The sequence below is a fragment of the Neofelis nebulosa genome, chromosome 2 (genome assembly GCF_028018385.1).
Source record: "Neofelis nebulosa isolate mNeoNeb1 chromosome 2, mNeoNeb1.pri, whole genome shotgun sequence".
Lineage (NCBI taxonomy): Eukaryota > Metazoa > Chordata > Mammalia > Carnivora > Felidae > Neofelis > Neofelis nebulosa.
In genome coordinates, this window is record NC_080783.1 from 3,040,853 (window position 1) to 3,056,161 (window position 15,309).

Here is a 15,309-nt window from a genome sequence, read left to right on the forward strand (position 1 = left end):
AAACACAAAACAAAACAAAAAATCCTTTAAATTAAAAAAAAAAAGTTAACAGAAAGCAAACACTATGTTAGGATACGGCAAAAACAGAGAATTAAGAGTTAAAAAACAAGACTGCAGGATTCCTTCCTTACGTCCCCAAATCCTGCCCCTGCCCTGATGATGAACTGAAATCGGCTCCCCGCGACCCTGCCTGCTGTCCGTCTCCTCGCCGGCCATGTGCGCTCAGGGGAGGCGCTGGCATCCCTCAGCCGCCCAGAGCCGGCCCGGGTAGCCCTGTTCTCACCTCGGCCCCGTCCCACTCCGCATCACAGCGCCCGTGTGCCCCCTTCAAACACATCTCATGACAGGTAACCATCCTGGGTAAGCTGCAAGGTCATCTCTTTGCGGCTGGCTGCCCCATGAGAGTGTCAGGTCCGAGGGGTGCTCCAGGCCCTGGGGACAGGCAGTGAAGCACACAGCCCCTGCCCCAGTGAGCGTGCACAGTCAACACTTGCGAGCCGACTGGCTGAGTGCTCGGTGCAGCCTTCTGAACAGAGCGCGCCCCCTGGAACGGGGCTGGAGGGCACCGGTGGGCATGCAGGAGGACGTGTGGAGGCAGGGTGGCACCAGGTCACAGACCCCACAGCACAGTCGCAACTGCGCCAGCCGCCTCTGCCTCTGCTAAGAGTCCACCCACCCCAGGCGAGCCTGGCCTGCGGATGAATTGTGGGCGCTACTCGTGCTGCTGCCAGCAGAGGGCGCTCACGCCTGTGCTCCAAGCTGGAAATGCACCGGGGTTTTCAGTTACTCTGAACTTCACAGTCTGGCAAAATTAACACCATCTTTAATAAGAAAGTTCAACTTTCCCCCAAATATTTATCACTGTGAACAAATCAACAATACTACATATTATTGCTTCCCTCAGCTGCTTACATAAAATAAATATTTAATACAGAGTTGTTAGTGTCAAACAAATCATCACTACAACACAATTTTCCGAGACTGTGTCAACATCTACAGACCCCAATGTTTTCATTCTTTGCCAGTGTGACAGAGGAGAAAGACCGTATTTCTGTTTTACATTCATCTGAAAAGCAGGGAGGCTGAAATTTATTTCATATTATGGGTCATTTTTAAAGCAAGAACCGAATGACTGATGTTCTTTAACTGTCCTTTTATCACCCAAGTATTCATCTTTTAACTACCAATATAGAAAAGCTCTTAGGAAGATCAACCTCTGCCTTTCGTATTTGCTACAGTGTTTCTTAGTCTGCTGGTTTATCACTGATTGTGTGGTTCAACTAGTTCTTGCCCTGAAGCCAGTCTTCCTGCGGTGTGTCTTTGGTCCTGTGCTCACAAAGATCTTTCCCAACCCAGATGACAGAAACATCTCATCTCCCTACTTTCTCACAGCGATCTTACGGTTTCATGTACTCCGCAGCCCACTCACTCACGGGAACGAGGCAGCATGTTCTTCCTCACGGCTGGCCTCGACCGTCATGCGGCCTAGATTATTCTACCCTTCCCCACTCATCCGATGCGGCTATTTCTAGCCCTCACTGGCACCCCTGGATCAGTGACTGACAGCACCGAGAGTCTTTAGAAAAGGCTGTTTTGGGGGAAAAATTTTCCCTCCAGATACAAGAACTCTGCAAACAAGGGCATCGCAGGTCTGAAGTCATGAGAGCACAGCCACGCCCACCGGGGGCTCTGCCCCGGCGAGGCTCCTGTGTCACCGGGCGCCCCCGCGGCAGGGGGATCTGGCGCTGGGCTCTGCACGCGGTGCGGCGGGCGCTGTGCGTGCTGTCGCCCCAGCTCCCGGTGCAGCGCCGCGTCTGCTCTCGCCTGTTCTCGCTCCTCCGGGCTGTGCTCCAGTCACCGCATCCTGCCACACTGCGGTTTTTCTCTAGTTGGCCTTCCACTTCACGATCATGTAGTTTCGACAAGGCTGCCAACCAGTTCCAGAGAAGCTGTGATTTGGTCTAATGGGGGTTCGATTTTACCATACTCCTCTGTCCTAGCCAAGCCCTCATTTAATAATTACTACAATTTATCATCTCTGAACTGGTTGAAGACACACAGGAAGCGGAGAGTTCTAGTTTTTGTCTGTGTCAGGAGAACGATCTGCTGCTGAGGCAGCACTCCTTGTCTCCTCGTCTAAGGACATACACAGCTTTGGGACCCGAGCCACTCTATTTATTTATTGAATTTGCATAGAAACGCCATGTCCTACTTAAAAAGCAGCTGGGGAGCAAGCAGACTGTACGGAGAGGAAACACACTTAAGAGCAACTCTTATTTCCTGTGATTTTCTCAGCGAAGGCCCCAGTGAAGACTTCTTGCTGACCCACCTCCCGGGTCCGGCTCCCAAGCTGGCGCCTTGCAGGGTGGAGACTGAGAAAGGCCGCGCAGCTCTGGACCAGCAGGCACAGGGTTCGTGTACAGCGTCCGTAACCCAGCGTGTGCCACATCCAAGTCTGGGACGGCCCACTGCATCACTGTGTGAGGCTGCCGCGACTGAAAACCTCCTGCTTCTCAGATAACTGGGACAACAGTTCAAGTACAACAGTGAAACACAGCAGGAAAGTTCCTGGCATCCAGCTCACTGGGCCAGCCTATCCCCGCCCCTCAGGGTTACAAGGAGAGGAACCATATGCCACTGACTTTCAGCCAGGTTAGGGGTATTCCTGGGAGGAGACTGGCCAAGGGGTCTGTGGGCACAAACAGCTCCAGGAGAATCCACTTCTAGGTGGCCAGTGTCCGGGTGCATTCCCTAAAAGAAAGCTGCCTGACAGTCTCACGAGGTCAGACTCCCACCGGCCACTCCTTCCCTCTCCCTTCTCATAGCTGTCCCCACTAGAAGCAGAAGGTTGGCTTCTCAGCTCTCTTCTTACCATGATGCACTGCCCCAAGGCACAAACATCCCAGTGGACAAAGGTCACAGGATGGAGGCACATGGCAGGGTTGTGCTTTCCCCATCTGACACCCAGTTCTGTTAAGGGCAAAGTATGGTGTTATAAAGAAGACATCCCAGTTCATATTGGAATGTCTTGAATTCAGACATCTTGTGGAGTCTGATGGCAGCAAGGATTAAAATTTCACTTAGAGGCTTTGGGGCACCTGGGTGGCTCAGTCAGTTGGGTATCCAACTTCGGCTCAGGTCATGATCTCACGGTTCGTGACTTCGAGCCCCACTTCGGGCTCTGTGCTGACAGCTCAGAGCCTGGAGCCTGCTTGGGATTCTGTGTCTCCCTCTCTCTCTGCCCCTCTCCTGCTCACCCTCTGTCTCTCTCTCAAAAATAAATAAAAACAAAAAATTTAAAGAGTTTTCATTTAGTGAATTCAATCCCTAGAGGACTGTAAAAGAACACATGATCACTGTGAGAAGCAAGCAAACAGGGAATCAATAAGCCACAGGCATATGGCACCTTCTTCTGCCCAGGTGACTGGGTCCAAGCCTCACCTAACGGCCGGCCAACAATTAAACTCGGAAGTGAGGCGGCGGATGGCACATCCTAGAAATAAGTAACACTTCTCCCAAGAGAGAGTGAGTCTGACTGCTGACTGAGCTGACAATCAGAACTGGCTCTGCCTACTAAAGCATTGGAGAGATATTTCTTACTCATTGAATGAGCTAAACCTGCAGCTTCCAGCTTTTGAGGAAGTACAAAGCATTAAGTTTTTACATCGGTAAGGGTACGACAAAACCAATAATATCTCAAAGTTCTCAACTCTTCCTGAGAATCTCAGATAAAACAAGATGCTTCCAAGTGAAGACAGGTATGATTAATGGTCAGCTGACAGGTCTTGGGAAAGTAGCTTTTATGAACGCCTCAGAAACTGTGATGCTAAGGGGCTCTGATGTCTGTGTTCAGAAAGTCTTTTCCAAGTCAGATGGGTTCCAATTCTCTGCTTTCAACAAAATGGAGGGAGGAACCTGATCTAACAGTCAGCAGCAAGATCAAGAAAATATATGATTCTGAAGTCCAAGGATGGAATGTCATAGCTGTGACAAAACACCTTCCATGCCTCTCTCATCAGGCAGTCTTCAGTGTCTACATCTATAAAAAGAAAATGAAGGAAGAAAACTGGCACTCCTTCTCTGTAGCATAAAGGAACAGTCATTTACAAACTCATCAACCAAATCAGAGAAAAATGCTAACGGTAACTCCATCATTCTCAGATCCGTTTCAGATGAAACGCTATTTTATGTTTAATAACCATCAAAGCTTACAACATCCTGTTTAAAGTCATTCATTCAGCAAATATCTGATGAGAGCTCATGACGTGCCAGACCTTGTTCTGGGCCCTGGTGACACATCAGCAAGAGACCTTCCCACCAGTACCAGCGCACGTTCTGGCGGAAGAAGGTGAAGGAGCCAAGGGAGGAGTTGAAATTTTACACAGGGTGGTCGGAGAGAGCAAAGGCCTGAAAACGGAGGCCATCGGGGTGAAGAACACTCCAGGCGGGGGAGCCGGGTGAGGCCCATGAAAACAGCGGGTATGTTCAGAGAGCACTCCAGCAGCCAGAGGCGAGGCAGGGGAGAGGAGGAGCGGAGGCCAAGGAGACCACAGTAAGAGTGCTGGCTTTTATGCAGAGCCAGGCGGGGAGCCCGGAGAGGGGTCTGAGCAGAGGAGGGCTGGGCTGCAGGCCCTGTGGAGGCGACCTGTTACAACAACCCCGGTTGAGAGATCATGCTGGTTAGGACCTTGGAAAGATTCCGATGGGAACACCACCAGGATCTGCTGACAGATGAGGGTGGGGAGTGGCGAAGAGAGGGGTTAAAGAAGAGCTAAGGTCTCTGACCCCGCAACGCAAAGGGCAGAGTTGCCATTGGGAAGATAAACAGGCTGCAAGGGCCATCACCGCACCAAGTTCAACCTCGGACACGTCGATCTGAGATTTCCCGTCAACATTCAAACAGAGGTGTTGATCGCCAGCACACGATTCTGGAGTGTGGGGGAGGTCGGGGCTGGATGAGGGCAGGGTGGGAGCTGTTCAGTATACGGAAGCACTCACATTTCATGAGCTATGAAGGTCCGAGGACGGGACAAAGCCTTCGGGGCCCCCACACCTAGAGGGGTCTGGGAGAGGAGACAGGAGGGGCAGCCAGCACCGAGGAGGAGAAGCAGGAACCAGGAGTTGGTGAAAACAATGACTAACAACTGTTCAGAACAAAATGCTTGAGACCGAAGAGTCTTCCGGTTAGAAAAACTTTTTAAATAACTTAGACACATACATATAGATGTGTGTGAGTGCGCGCGCGTGTATTTACAGAGTAGTAGGACAAGGTGACAAAGTACTTGGCAGAAAAATGTTCACATTAGGATACAATCCTATAGGATGAGTGGAAGAAAACTATGAGTGAGAGGAGAAAAGGCAGCAACGAGCATTTTCCAACCACTGAACTAGAGCTTGTTCATATTTCTACAAAAAGGCATGATGGTGGGCGTATCCATGCTATTTAGATTCTACTGGAAACACTTTAAAGAGCAATATAATACTTTTATCTTTAAATGTCAATATTTACAACACACTGGAAATTATGTAAATTTCAAACTTAAAAGTCAGCAAAAACAGCGTCCTTGCCAAGATGAGCTTGTAGACTGGGGTCGGCAAACTCCTTCTGTAAAAAGCCAGACGGTAAGTACGCTTCAGGCCTTGGGACACAGGTCTCTGTCGCATATCCTGTTTTGTTGGCTTTTTCACAGCCCTTCAAATACGTAAAAGGCACTGTGGGCCGGAGGGCCTCGCGAACAGTGGCCCAGGGCGGGATCTGCCTCACGCCTGGGATGGCGCCCAGCGTGCCCAGGCCAACGCGGAAGTACCTGAAGACACATCCGCGGTCGGACCGTGAGACGCAGCGCGCGTGAAGCCGGCTCATCTCAGGGGAGGCTGCTGTGGGCTGGACTGTTCAGGGGAGGCTTGGGGGATGTGCCGTTAGGTACACCCTCAAAATCGGGATGACAACCACAACCCTAAGCACACCGACACGCGGAGCACGCACCGCACACGGTCACCTGGGCTCATGCACCTATTCGCTCACCCTGTCTCCACCACTGCAGTGGGACAGGCACATCATCACCCCTTCGGAGAAGAAACTGAGGCCCGTGCAGGAAGAAACGGTCCTGGCCATAGCCCCACAGCTAGCAGGTGGCAGAGCCATTTCCGGCCAGGCTGTCTCCCTGGGATCTGAGGGCAGGTGGGGGCGGGGAAGACAAAGAGGCAGTGTCCACGAGGAGGGTGGACTGGGCACAGGGCCGCAGCCAGGACTGCCACGAGCCCTCTGTGGGGCCGAGCCGGGGAGGTGGGCGGGTACTTGGCGGTGACATGGGGTCGGGAGCCACGCGGGAGCTGCAGAAAACACTAAGTCAGCTGCTAAAGAAAAGTGAGCACCTTGGGACCCGATGGAGGCTAATTTACGTGTGGAGGTAATATATATGTAAGAGATATTAATATAGACCATTGGGGTCCCAGGCAGGAGTTAGAGAAAAAATATTTAAAGAAATGCTGGTCAAATTATTTGTGAGTTTCACAAAAACCAAAGCTACAGATCCAGAAAGCTCAGTAAGCCCAGGTAAGGTCAATAATCACATCAAAGAACATCACAGACAGACTGCTAAAAACGTGATAAAGAGACGGTCTTAAAAGCAACCAGAGACTAAAATGCACACATAAAGCGGAACAAAGAATGAGCACTGACTACTTATAAGAAAGAATACAAGTCAGGAGGCAGCAGAATGAGGTCTCTACAATAATGAACTCGTCACCGGGGGGCTGTACTACATACAAATCCAGAACATCCAGGATGTTCTTCAGGCAGAAGGAAAAGTAACAGATGGAAATTCAGACCTAAGGAAGGAGCGGTGACTACGCTGGGAAACAGATAAAAGAAAACAGGATATGTAAGGCTGGGTCACAGAGTACATAAAGGAGACAGGACAACTGTAAAAGGAAGGCTGGGTAGGGAAATGGAAATATCCTACTATCTGTCTAAGCCTCCACCTGAAGAACTGGGGGAAAAAGAGCCAAATTAAGCTGAAAACAAGCTGAAGGAAGGTAATAAAGATAGGATCAGACAACAAAAGATAGTAGAGGAAAATCAATAAACCCAAAAGCTGGTTCTTTGCAGAGACTGATAAAATCGATAATCCTCCAGCTAGCCTGATCAAGAAAAAAAGAAAACACACTTTCACTAATAGGAGTTAAAGGAGACTCGACAGAACTTTATAGGACAAGATATTAAGAACAACATTATACCACTAAACTTGAAAATGTGGACAACCTTAAGACAGACACCAACTAGAGAAAGTGTATTCATCCTCAAAATGCTACCACAAAAACAAAACGCAACCTTCCAGAGCTAGGCAGCTTCCCTGGCAGATTCTACCACTGCGTGCAGAACTGATACTAACTCTTCATCCACAGTCCCAGGAAACAGAAGGGAGCACTTCCCCCTTCGCTCTGGAGGGATGGCGGGGGGAGGGGAAACCAGATCCTTCTCTTGCCCCACATAAAAAAAGAACTAAGTCACAGACCAAACTGTGAAACGTAAAGCTAAAAAATACTTGAAAAAAAAAAAAAACAAACACGATATATCTGTATTTCTTCGATCTCTAGGACACAGAAAGCACAGCTATTTGTACTGGTCAGAATTGTTACTAGAATTCATCACCACGAGCTCAGTGGCTTAAACAACACAAATTTACTATCTTTGGTAGATCAGAAGTCCAAAACAGGCAGCATGGGGCTACGATCAGACAGCGGGCAGGGCTGCTGCGTTCCTTTCTGGTGGCTCTTGCCCCATCTTCCGATTCAGTGATGGCCAATGGAAATGATAACACACACAACCAAATGGATGCATCTCGAAAGCACTGTGCTAAATGAGAACAGCCACAGACAAAATGCTCCATGCTGTTTTGGTCCATTTACATGGCATTCTGGAAAAGGCACAACGGCAGGAACAATGTCCGCCAGAGGCTGGGGGACCTTTTTGAGGTGACGGAAACATTCTCTATCTCGATTATACTGACGGTGACACACTGTCAAAATGCAGGGGACACCCCAGAACAGTGAACTGTCCGTCAATTAGACCTCACTAAACATGATTTCTGCAAAAGATAAAGAAAAAGCCTATGCCACATAAAAGGCACTAAGTGGTGGGTCAGGAAACCAAGTGTGCTGGCAATTTTTACAATGCCAAAAAGTTCAACATCTAAACAGCTTTATACACATTATATATGTTTTTACTACTGACCATCACAATAGGTTTTAAGCATGGTAATGAGCAGTTTTAAAAACGGGAAATCAGATATTTTAACTTCACAGTCACTCCAGGGAACTTGAGCGTCCCAGGAAAGAAATGTGCCTCGGAGTCATGTGAAAGGCAGGGGGCATAAGCTACTATAAGAACAGAGTTTTATCAGACAAGTCACTTACTCAGTGTGATGGTACGCAAGGAAGCATCATGTCAACAGAGCTCTTGGAAGGAGCCAAGAAAAGAGCAGCGAATGTTCTCCTAACAAAGATTAGCTGATGCTAGGACAGAAAACTGACAGTCTTAAGAGCTCACATCACATTTCTCTTACATGTAAAGAGAAGAACTGCCACCTGTATTTCTAGGGTTATTGCAAAAAAAAGACTTCGCTAGGAAAAAGTCTGTTCCTCTTCCAATCTGTCCCTCATAATGGTTATCTCCATATTAAAATTAAAAATCCAACTAGAGAGAACCAGGGAGTACATGCTCCGGGTCTGAAACCTTGACATAGTAGCTGTGACCACCACCTAAAGTTCTATAAGACTGCAGAGCAGGTCAAGCCAAGGCCTGCATCAGTGTTGTGCTCTATGTCCATATGTGTTTAAATCTCCATGATTGCTGAAATGTTCCAAAATGTTCACGAGTGGAAACAAACCCATCTTTCAGGCTAACCAAACATATTTCTTTTTTCAGAAATTGGGATCTTACTTTATTTCACATTTAGAAACTTTTCTAAGTCCAAAGTTCTGAAACAAAGCTAAGAATGCACCACTAACCAGACATTAATACGGCTAACAGATAAATCTGTTAAAATTTTATGACTTAATGTAAGCTACACTTTTATTGTCATGTACCAATTAGGGTGTATTTATAAATTAAATGTTCAAATTAAGTAAACACGAATCTAACAATTAATACATTTAGAAACAAATTTAGGTGAACATACATAGTAATACACAAGATTTACAATGCAGCTATAGAATTCCCTAATCAGAATTTATATAAATGTAACACTAATAAAAAAAATGTTATTATGTTAAAACCCCCCACATATTTAATAAAGAACTTATATCCAGTTATATAAACCTTACAACTCGATAAGAGGACAAGCAATCCAATTTATAAATGGGAAAAATATTTGAATAGACACTTCAACAAAGAAGATACACAAACAGCAAACAAACACAGGAAAGGATGCAAATAAAGGTCACAAGGAGACACACACCCACGATAATGGCTGAAATTGAAAAGACTGCCAAGATGTCCGCAAGACTATGAGGGAACCGGAATTCTCATTCACTGCTAGCAGGACTGAAAAACAGTACTTACACTTTGGAAAACAAGATAGCAGTGTCTAATAAAGTGAATTTACTCTGAGCACATAATCCAGTAATTCCGTCACCAGGGGGAATAAAAACATGCTGGCAAAGACCTACATGAGAAGGTTTGACAGCAGCTTCACGCATAATAGGTCCAAAGTGGAAACGACACAAAGGCTTATCAACTGGTGAACAGATAAACTGGTATACACTCACAAGATAAAATACAACTCATCAAAAAAAGATACAATACTGATTAATAACAACGTGGCTGACACCCAAAAATATTATGTTAAGAATGTAACCTACACCTCAACCAATACTGTATAAAAAATTTTTTTAATCAACGATCTAAGTTTCCACCTTAGGCAGAAAAAGAAAAGCAAATTAAACTCACTATAAAAGGAAGGAAATAATAAAGATAAGAGCAGAAATCAATGAAACGGACAAACAACTGAGAAAAACAAAAATGAGTTCTTTGCAAACATCAACTGGATAAACCTCAAGCTAACATGATCAAGAAAAAAAAAGAAGACCGATATTACCAATATCAGGAATGAAAAAGGGGACATCAGTACAGATCTTACATACAACAGTAGAGTAAGAGAATATTCTGAACAACTTTTAGATCAATAATTCTTTAGGTGAAAAAGACAAATTCCTTAGAAGGAAAAAAATCACTAAAGCTGACTTAACAAACACAGTAGATGAATAACCCTGTGTCTATTTTTGGATTCACAAGTAAAAACTTTCCAGAAAGAAAACTCTTAAGTCCAGACGACTTAAATGTGGAATTCTGTCAAATATTTAAGGAATAAATAATACCAATCCTATGCAAGCTCTCAGAAAACAAGAGGGAACACTTCTTCAGTTATTCTACTAGGCTAGCATTGCTGATGCCAAAACCAGACCAAAAAAAAAAAAAAAAAAATCACAAAAGAAAACTGCAAACCAACATTCCTCATGAATATTGACATAAAATTCTGTATCAAAATATTAACAAATTTAATCCAGCAATGTAAAAAACAAAAAACAGATAACATACAACAACCAAGTGGCATTTACCACAGGAATATAACGTTGGTTTAACATTCAAAAATCAGTAAGTGGAATTTACTATATTTACAAAATAAAGGAAAAAATCATATGATCATCTCAAATGATGCAGAAAAAGCATTAGAAAGAATTCAACACACATGATAAAAACTCTCAGCAGACAGGAAAAAAAGGGAACTCTTTTTTTTTTTTAATTTTTTTTTTTCAACATTTTTTATTTATTTTTGGGACAGAGAGAGACAGAGCATGAACGGGGGAGGGGCAGAGAGAGAGGAAGACACAGAATCGGAAACAGGCTCCAGGCTCCGAGCCGTCAGCCCAGAGCCTGACGCGGGGCTCGAACTCACGGACCGCGAGATGGTGACCTGGCTGAAGTCGGACGCTTAACCGACTGCGCCACCCAGGCGCCCCCCAAAAGGGAACTCTTTAACCTGATAAAGGACAGATAAAATCATATTCAATGAATAATGAGCACTTTCCCTTAGGATCAGGAACAGGGCAAAGACATATGCTCTTACCACCTCTTTCAACACTGTACTGGAGGCTATAGCCAGTGCAATAAGAAAAAGAAATTGAAGGCATACACGCTCGTAAAAAGAGAAGTAAAAATGTCCTTCTCACAGACGCAATGTAAAAGTCCTAAGAATATATTAAGAAGCTACTGGAATTTAATAGGTGAATTTAGCGAGATAACAGGACACAGGATCAACATGTTAAAAAATCAATTGTATTTTCATATAATTAGTAACAAGTAAAATGGAAATTTTAAAAATACCATTTACAAAAGCTTAAAAAACATGAAATACTTGGTATTGTATTTAAAAAAAAAAAGTTTAAAAAATTCCACTTATAACAGCTTAAAAAACATGAAATACTTGGTATTATATTTAACAAAGTATTTGCAAGGCCTGTACACCGAAAACTGCCAAACACTGCTGAGAGAAAGTAAAGCAGATTTACACGACTCTGCTCCTGCTCGGGAAGACTCAACACTGCTATGCTGCCACTGCGTGCAAAACTGATCCATCTCAATCAAAATGCCAGCACTGGGGAAATGCAAATTGACACCACAATGAGATACTATTCATACTCAAATACTGATAAGTATGTAGAACAAGTGGAACTTCTCAGTCATTGCTGGTCAGTATACAGCAGTGCAACTCCTTCGGAAAATACATTCTTAAAAAGTTGAGTGCACACATAAGATTCCATTTATATGAAATTCAAGAACTGGCAAAAGTCATTTACGGTAACAGAAATCAGAAAGGAACTTTGGATGGGTAGCCAGGGGCAGAAGAGAATTTTGGAAATACTACAAGTATCTTTACCGGGCTTGTGGTTATACAGGTATATACATTTTTTCAAAACTTAGTAAAGCTGAACAGTCCAAATTAGTACATCTTATTGTTCGTAATTTTATACCTCAGTAAAATTTCTTTATACAGTAAAAACTGGGGCGCCTGGGTGGCTCAGTCAGTTAGTTTAAGTGTCCGACTCTTGGTTTTGGCTCAGGTCATGATCCCATAGTTCGTGAGTTCGAGCCCCACATCGGGTTCTGCGCAGACAATGAAGCCTGCTTTGGGTTCTCTCTCTCTGTCTCTGTCCCTCCCGAGCTCTCTCTCTCAAAATAAATAAATAAACTTAAAAAAAAAAAAAAAGTAAAAACTAAACTTAAAAAAATTGTTATTTAAGTCCATGTTCCCCTCTGCCTAAAAGCTCCACGTCACAGTGGAGCAGGCAGGCTGAGGGGACCCGTGCAAGTCAGTGGGGCAACTACGACCTGACCCAGTGTTTCAAACTGTGCCTCCAACTTCACAGAAGACTCCAGGGAGCATTTCGGCAAGTCTTTAGTGTTTGCTTTGTTTTGTCTCATTTCACTTACTATTATTTTTTCTTATTTTGTGAGTTGACGGAGACCTTTCTCCCCCTTAAATTCAGTTTTCCTCTACCACCAAAATACATTTCCGTCTTTCCTCAGAAGAGTACATTTACTCCCAAGCACGAGGGATGTTCGAAAAACAAAACTACGAACATGTTACCTAGTATGAACAGAACTTTCTTGCCAGGAGCCAGATAAAAGAGAGCTTTGGGCTTCAAACGCAGATGCAGTTCTCCCACCCTGACCACCGAAATATCCAGACTTTCTACCTTATTGCGTTTTCAGACTACTGGCTGCCAATGAGGAGAGTTCAAGACCATGTGCTTCATACACGGTTAAAACTTTCTCACTCAGGCATAGTTACACAATTTCTTCCCAATACTAAGAGGAGCATGACTCCAAGAAGTTGTTTTAAAACCATGATGTTAGACACATTTTTAGGGTTGACAGATCTCTGCCATATTTCTTTTTTTTTTTTTTTTTTTTAATTTTTTTTTAACATTTATTTATTTTTGAGACAGAGAGAGACAGAGCATGAACGGGGGAGGGGCAGAGAGAGAGGGAGACACAGAATCGGAAGCAGGCTCCAGGCTCTGAGCCATCAGCCCAGAGCCCGACGCAGGGCTCGAACTCACGGACCGCGAGGTCGTGACCTGAGCTGAAGTCGGACGCTCAACCGACTGAGCCACCCAGGCGCCCCTCTGCCATGTTTCTTAATAACAAAGGGCAGGAACCACAGCAGCTTTCGGACTCACTAACACCACAAAATAAGGGCACACAGACAGCATCTGAAGGGCATGCTGAGCAGACAGCTCAGTGCAACAATCGTGTCCCTGATGTGCACTTATTACAAATAGAAATGCTAAGGTACTAAGTAGTTACAGGCATCAAAACACAAGTTACTCTTGAATCTGATGGAAAGGTGAAGACCGAACCGTAACAACTGTAAGTGCGCTCTACTTTCGAGAACAGTAAGAACATCAAAGATGGTGCCACGTACACAATCTCGATAATCATAACATCCATGTGATTCCATTAAAAAAATGCAGTTAAAAAAAGACAAAGAAAAAAAGAGAAACTTATTCAGAGGCTGGACTTGACACAAACCCACTCGTGTCAGATGATGACAAGCCCGACAAACTCAACAAAGGTCTCTGAGCGGCCGGGGAGGACCACAGAGCCCACGCCTCGGTGGCGCGCAGAGCAACAGAATGCCTGCCAACCGCTGAAAATGCCCGAGAAAGGCAGAGGCAAGAAAACGTTTTTATGACAAACACACGTCTGAGACCAGTACACAGAACCAATCTTCATCCCCAGAAGAATTTCTGAAAACTCTGCATTACTTAACAATGATAGCAAATGACTTCCGGAATGGTGACCTTGAGTCAACAGCCCTTGCTAAAAACAGCACAATGTGCAGTATGTGCTTTATGAAGGCAGCCAGAGTGGTTCTAATTGTCATCGTTTCCTAGTTTCAAGTCCTGAGCTCCGGTTATCTCAGGCATGTAGAAGCCTGTGCTCGGGTTATCACCCCTGGTGCTTTCTTAGAGGAAATGGTATCAGACAGAGTTTACGTACATGTCCAGCGATGTTTGTAGAACCACCAAAGGGATTAAACGAATTTTTAAGTTTTCAAGCACGTTTTGAAAATGAGGTTTCCCGTTATTATAAAACATCTTCAACAGAAAATAATCCATCCTACCTGCAGGGAGATAACTGCCAGGTCTTATCTGTAGGGTCATTATCGCCCACTGAAATTCTGTATTTTCTTCGACTTTCTAATTGGCTAGTGACGCATCATTCTCGGTTTCTCACTCCCTTTCCATCCCCTAAATAAAGGAACACCTTCCATTTCCTCCACAACGCTCCCTTCCCCACCCACCCCACAGGAGCACCGACTGGTCACAGCACAGCACCCGCTGCCCGACGTCAGCACTGGTGGGCTGTGCCGGGTTGGAATCTGCGATGCTTAGAGCCGCACGGCAATGAGGAAACAAAGAGTCCTCCTTCTTACTGCGCAGCCTGACCAAGGAGGAGTACGTTACCATCCTGGAGCACCTGGAGCTTAGACTCTTATCAGCCCTAACACAGACAGCCGGTAATCTGCTCCCTCCCCTGAGCCAGACCCTGGGCTGGAGCGCTTCACACCCACTGTCTATTTCCATTTAACCCTCGTAACTGTCCCGTGAGAGAGGTCCTCCTTGATGCTCACTTTCTAGCTGGGCAGGCTGGGGCAGAGAGGTGATTAAGCAACCCGAACCCTGATCACACAGCCACGAGACAGGAGCGCCAATCAGGATTTCAAAGCTCACAGTCTCCACAGCGCACCAACTGCCTCTGTGGCCTGCGGTCCGGCCGTCAGTCTGTACTTCACTTCTGGAGTTCCCACTGAATGCCACAGGCTCCCTTTATCCTGCTTTATTTGACTACAAGGCACGTATCTTCTCTTCGTGCGGCATGAAGTCATTACTGTCTTAACTTTCAAGAAGTCAGAGGACACATCAAGCCAAATATTATAGATCTGGGCAGCCTTCAAACTTTGCTGTTTGCAAATCACTGTAACACTTAAGTGTGGAAGAACATTACCTGGGGTTACAGTTAGCTGAAAGCAGTGGAGCTTGTTTGGATCAGGAAAATGCACTTTACACGTACCTGCAAAAGAAACAGCACATCAGGAAGGTCTGACAGCCAGGGGCAGCCCCTACACAGAGGCTGACCTTGAAACACGCGTGGCGTTTAAGGTGCTGGAAGAGTCTGTAGACCCCTCCTCGCTCTTGGCGTGTCACTAACTGTGCCACTATTGCTAACACTGCAAGCCG

The 15,309-nt window shown here is 45.4% G+C and overlaps 1 protein-coding gene across 7 annotated transcripts in view; it reads right to left on the bottom strand.

Moving 5' to 3' along the window:
* Positions 1 to 15,309, bottom strand: part of UBE2F (ubiquitin conjugating enzyme E2 F (putative)) — a 54,044-nt gene that overhangs the window by 19,281 nt on the left and 19,454 nt on the right. For 4 of the 7 annotated variants that reach the window (XR_009253689.1, XM_058699698.1, XM_058699681.1 and 1 more), the window contains one exon: positions 15,077 to 15,142. The exons of 1 other annotated variant lie outside the window; for it this stretch is intronic. Coding sequence is in view for 5 of the 6 variants with exons in the window: in XM_058699698.1 (XP_058555681.1) it covers positions 15,077 to 15,142 (66 nt within the window). In the remaining variant the exon portion in view is untranslated. Of the gene's footprint in view, positions 1 to 26; positions 2,971 to 15,076; positions 15,143 to 15,309 lie in introns of those variants that run through there. 2 more of the 7 variants (XM_058699703.1, XM_058699695.1) reach the window with 2 other exon arrangements.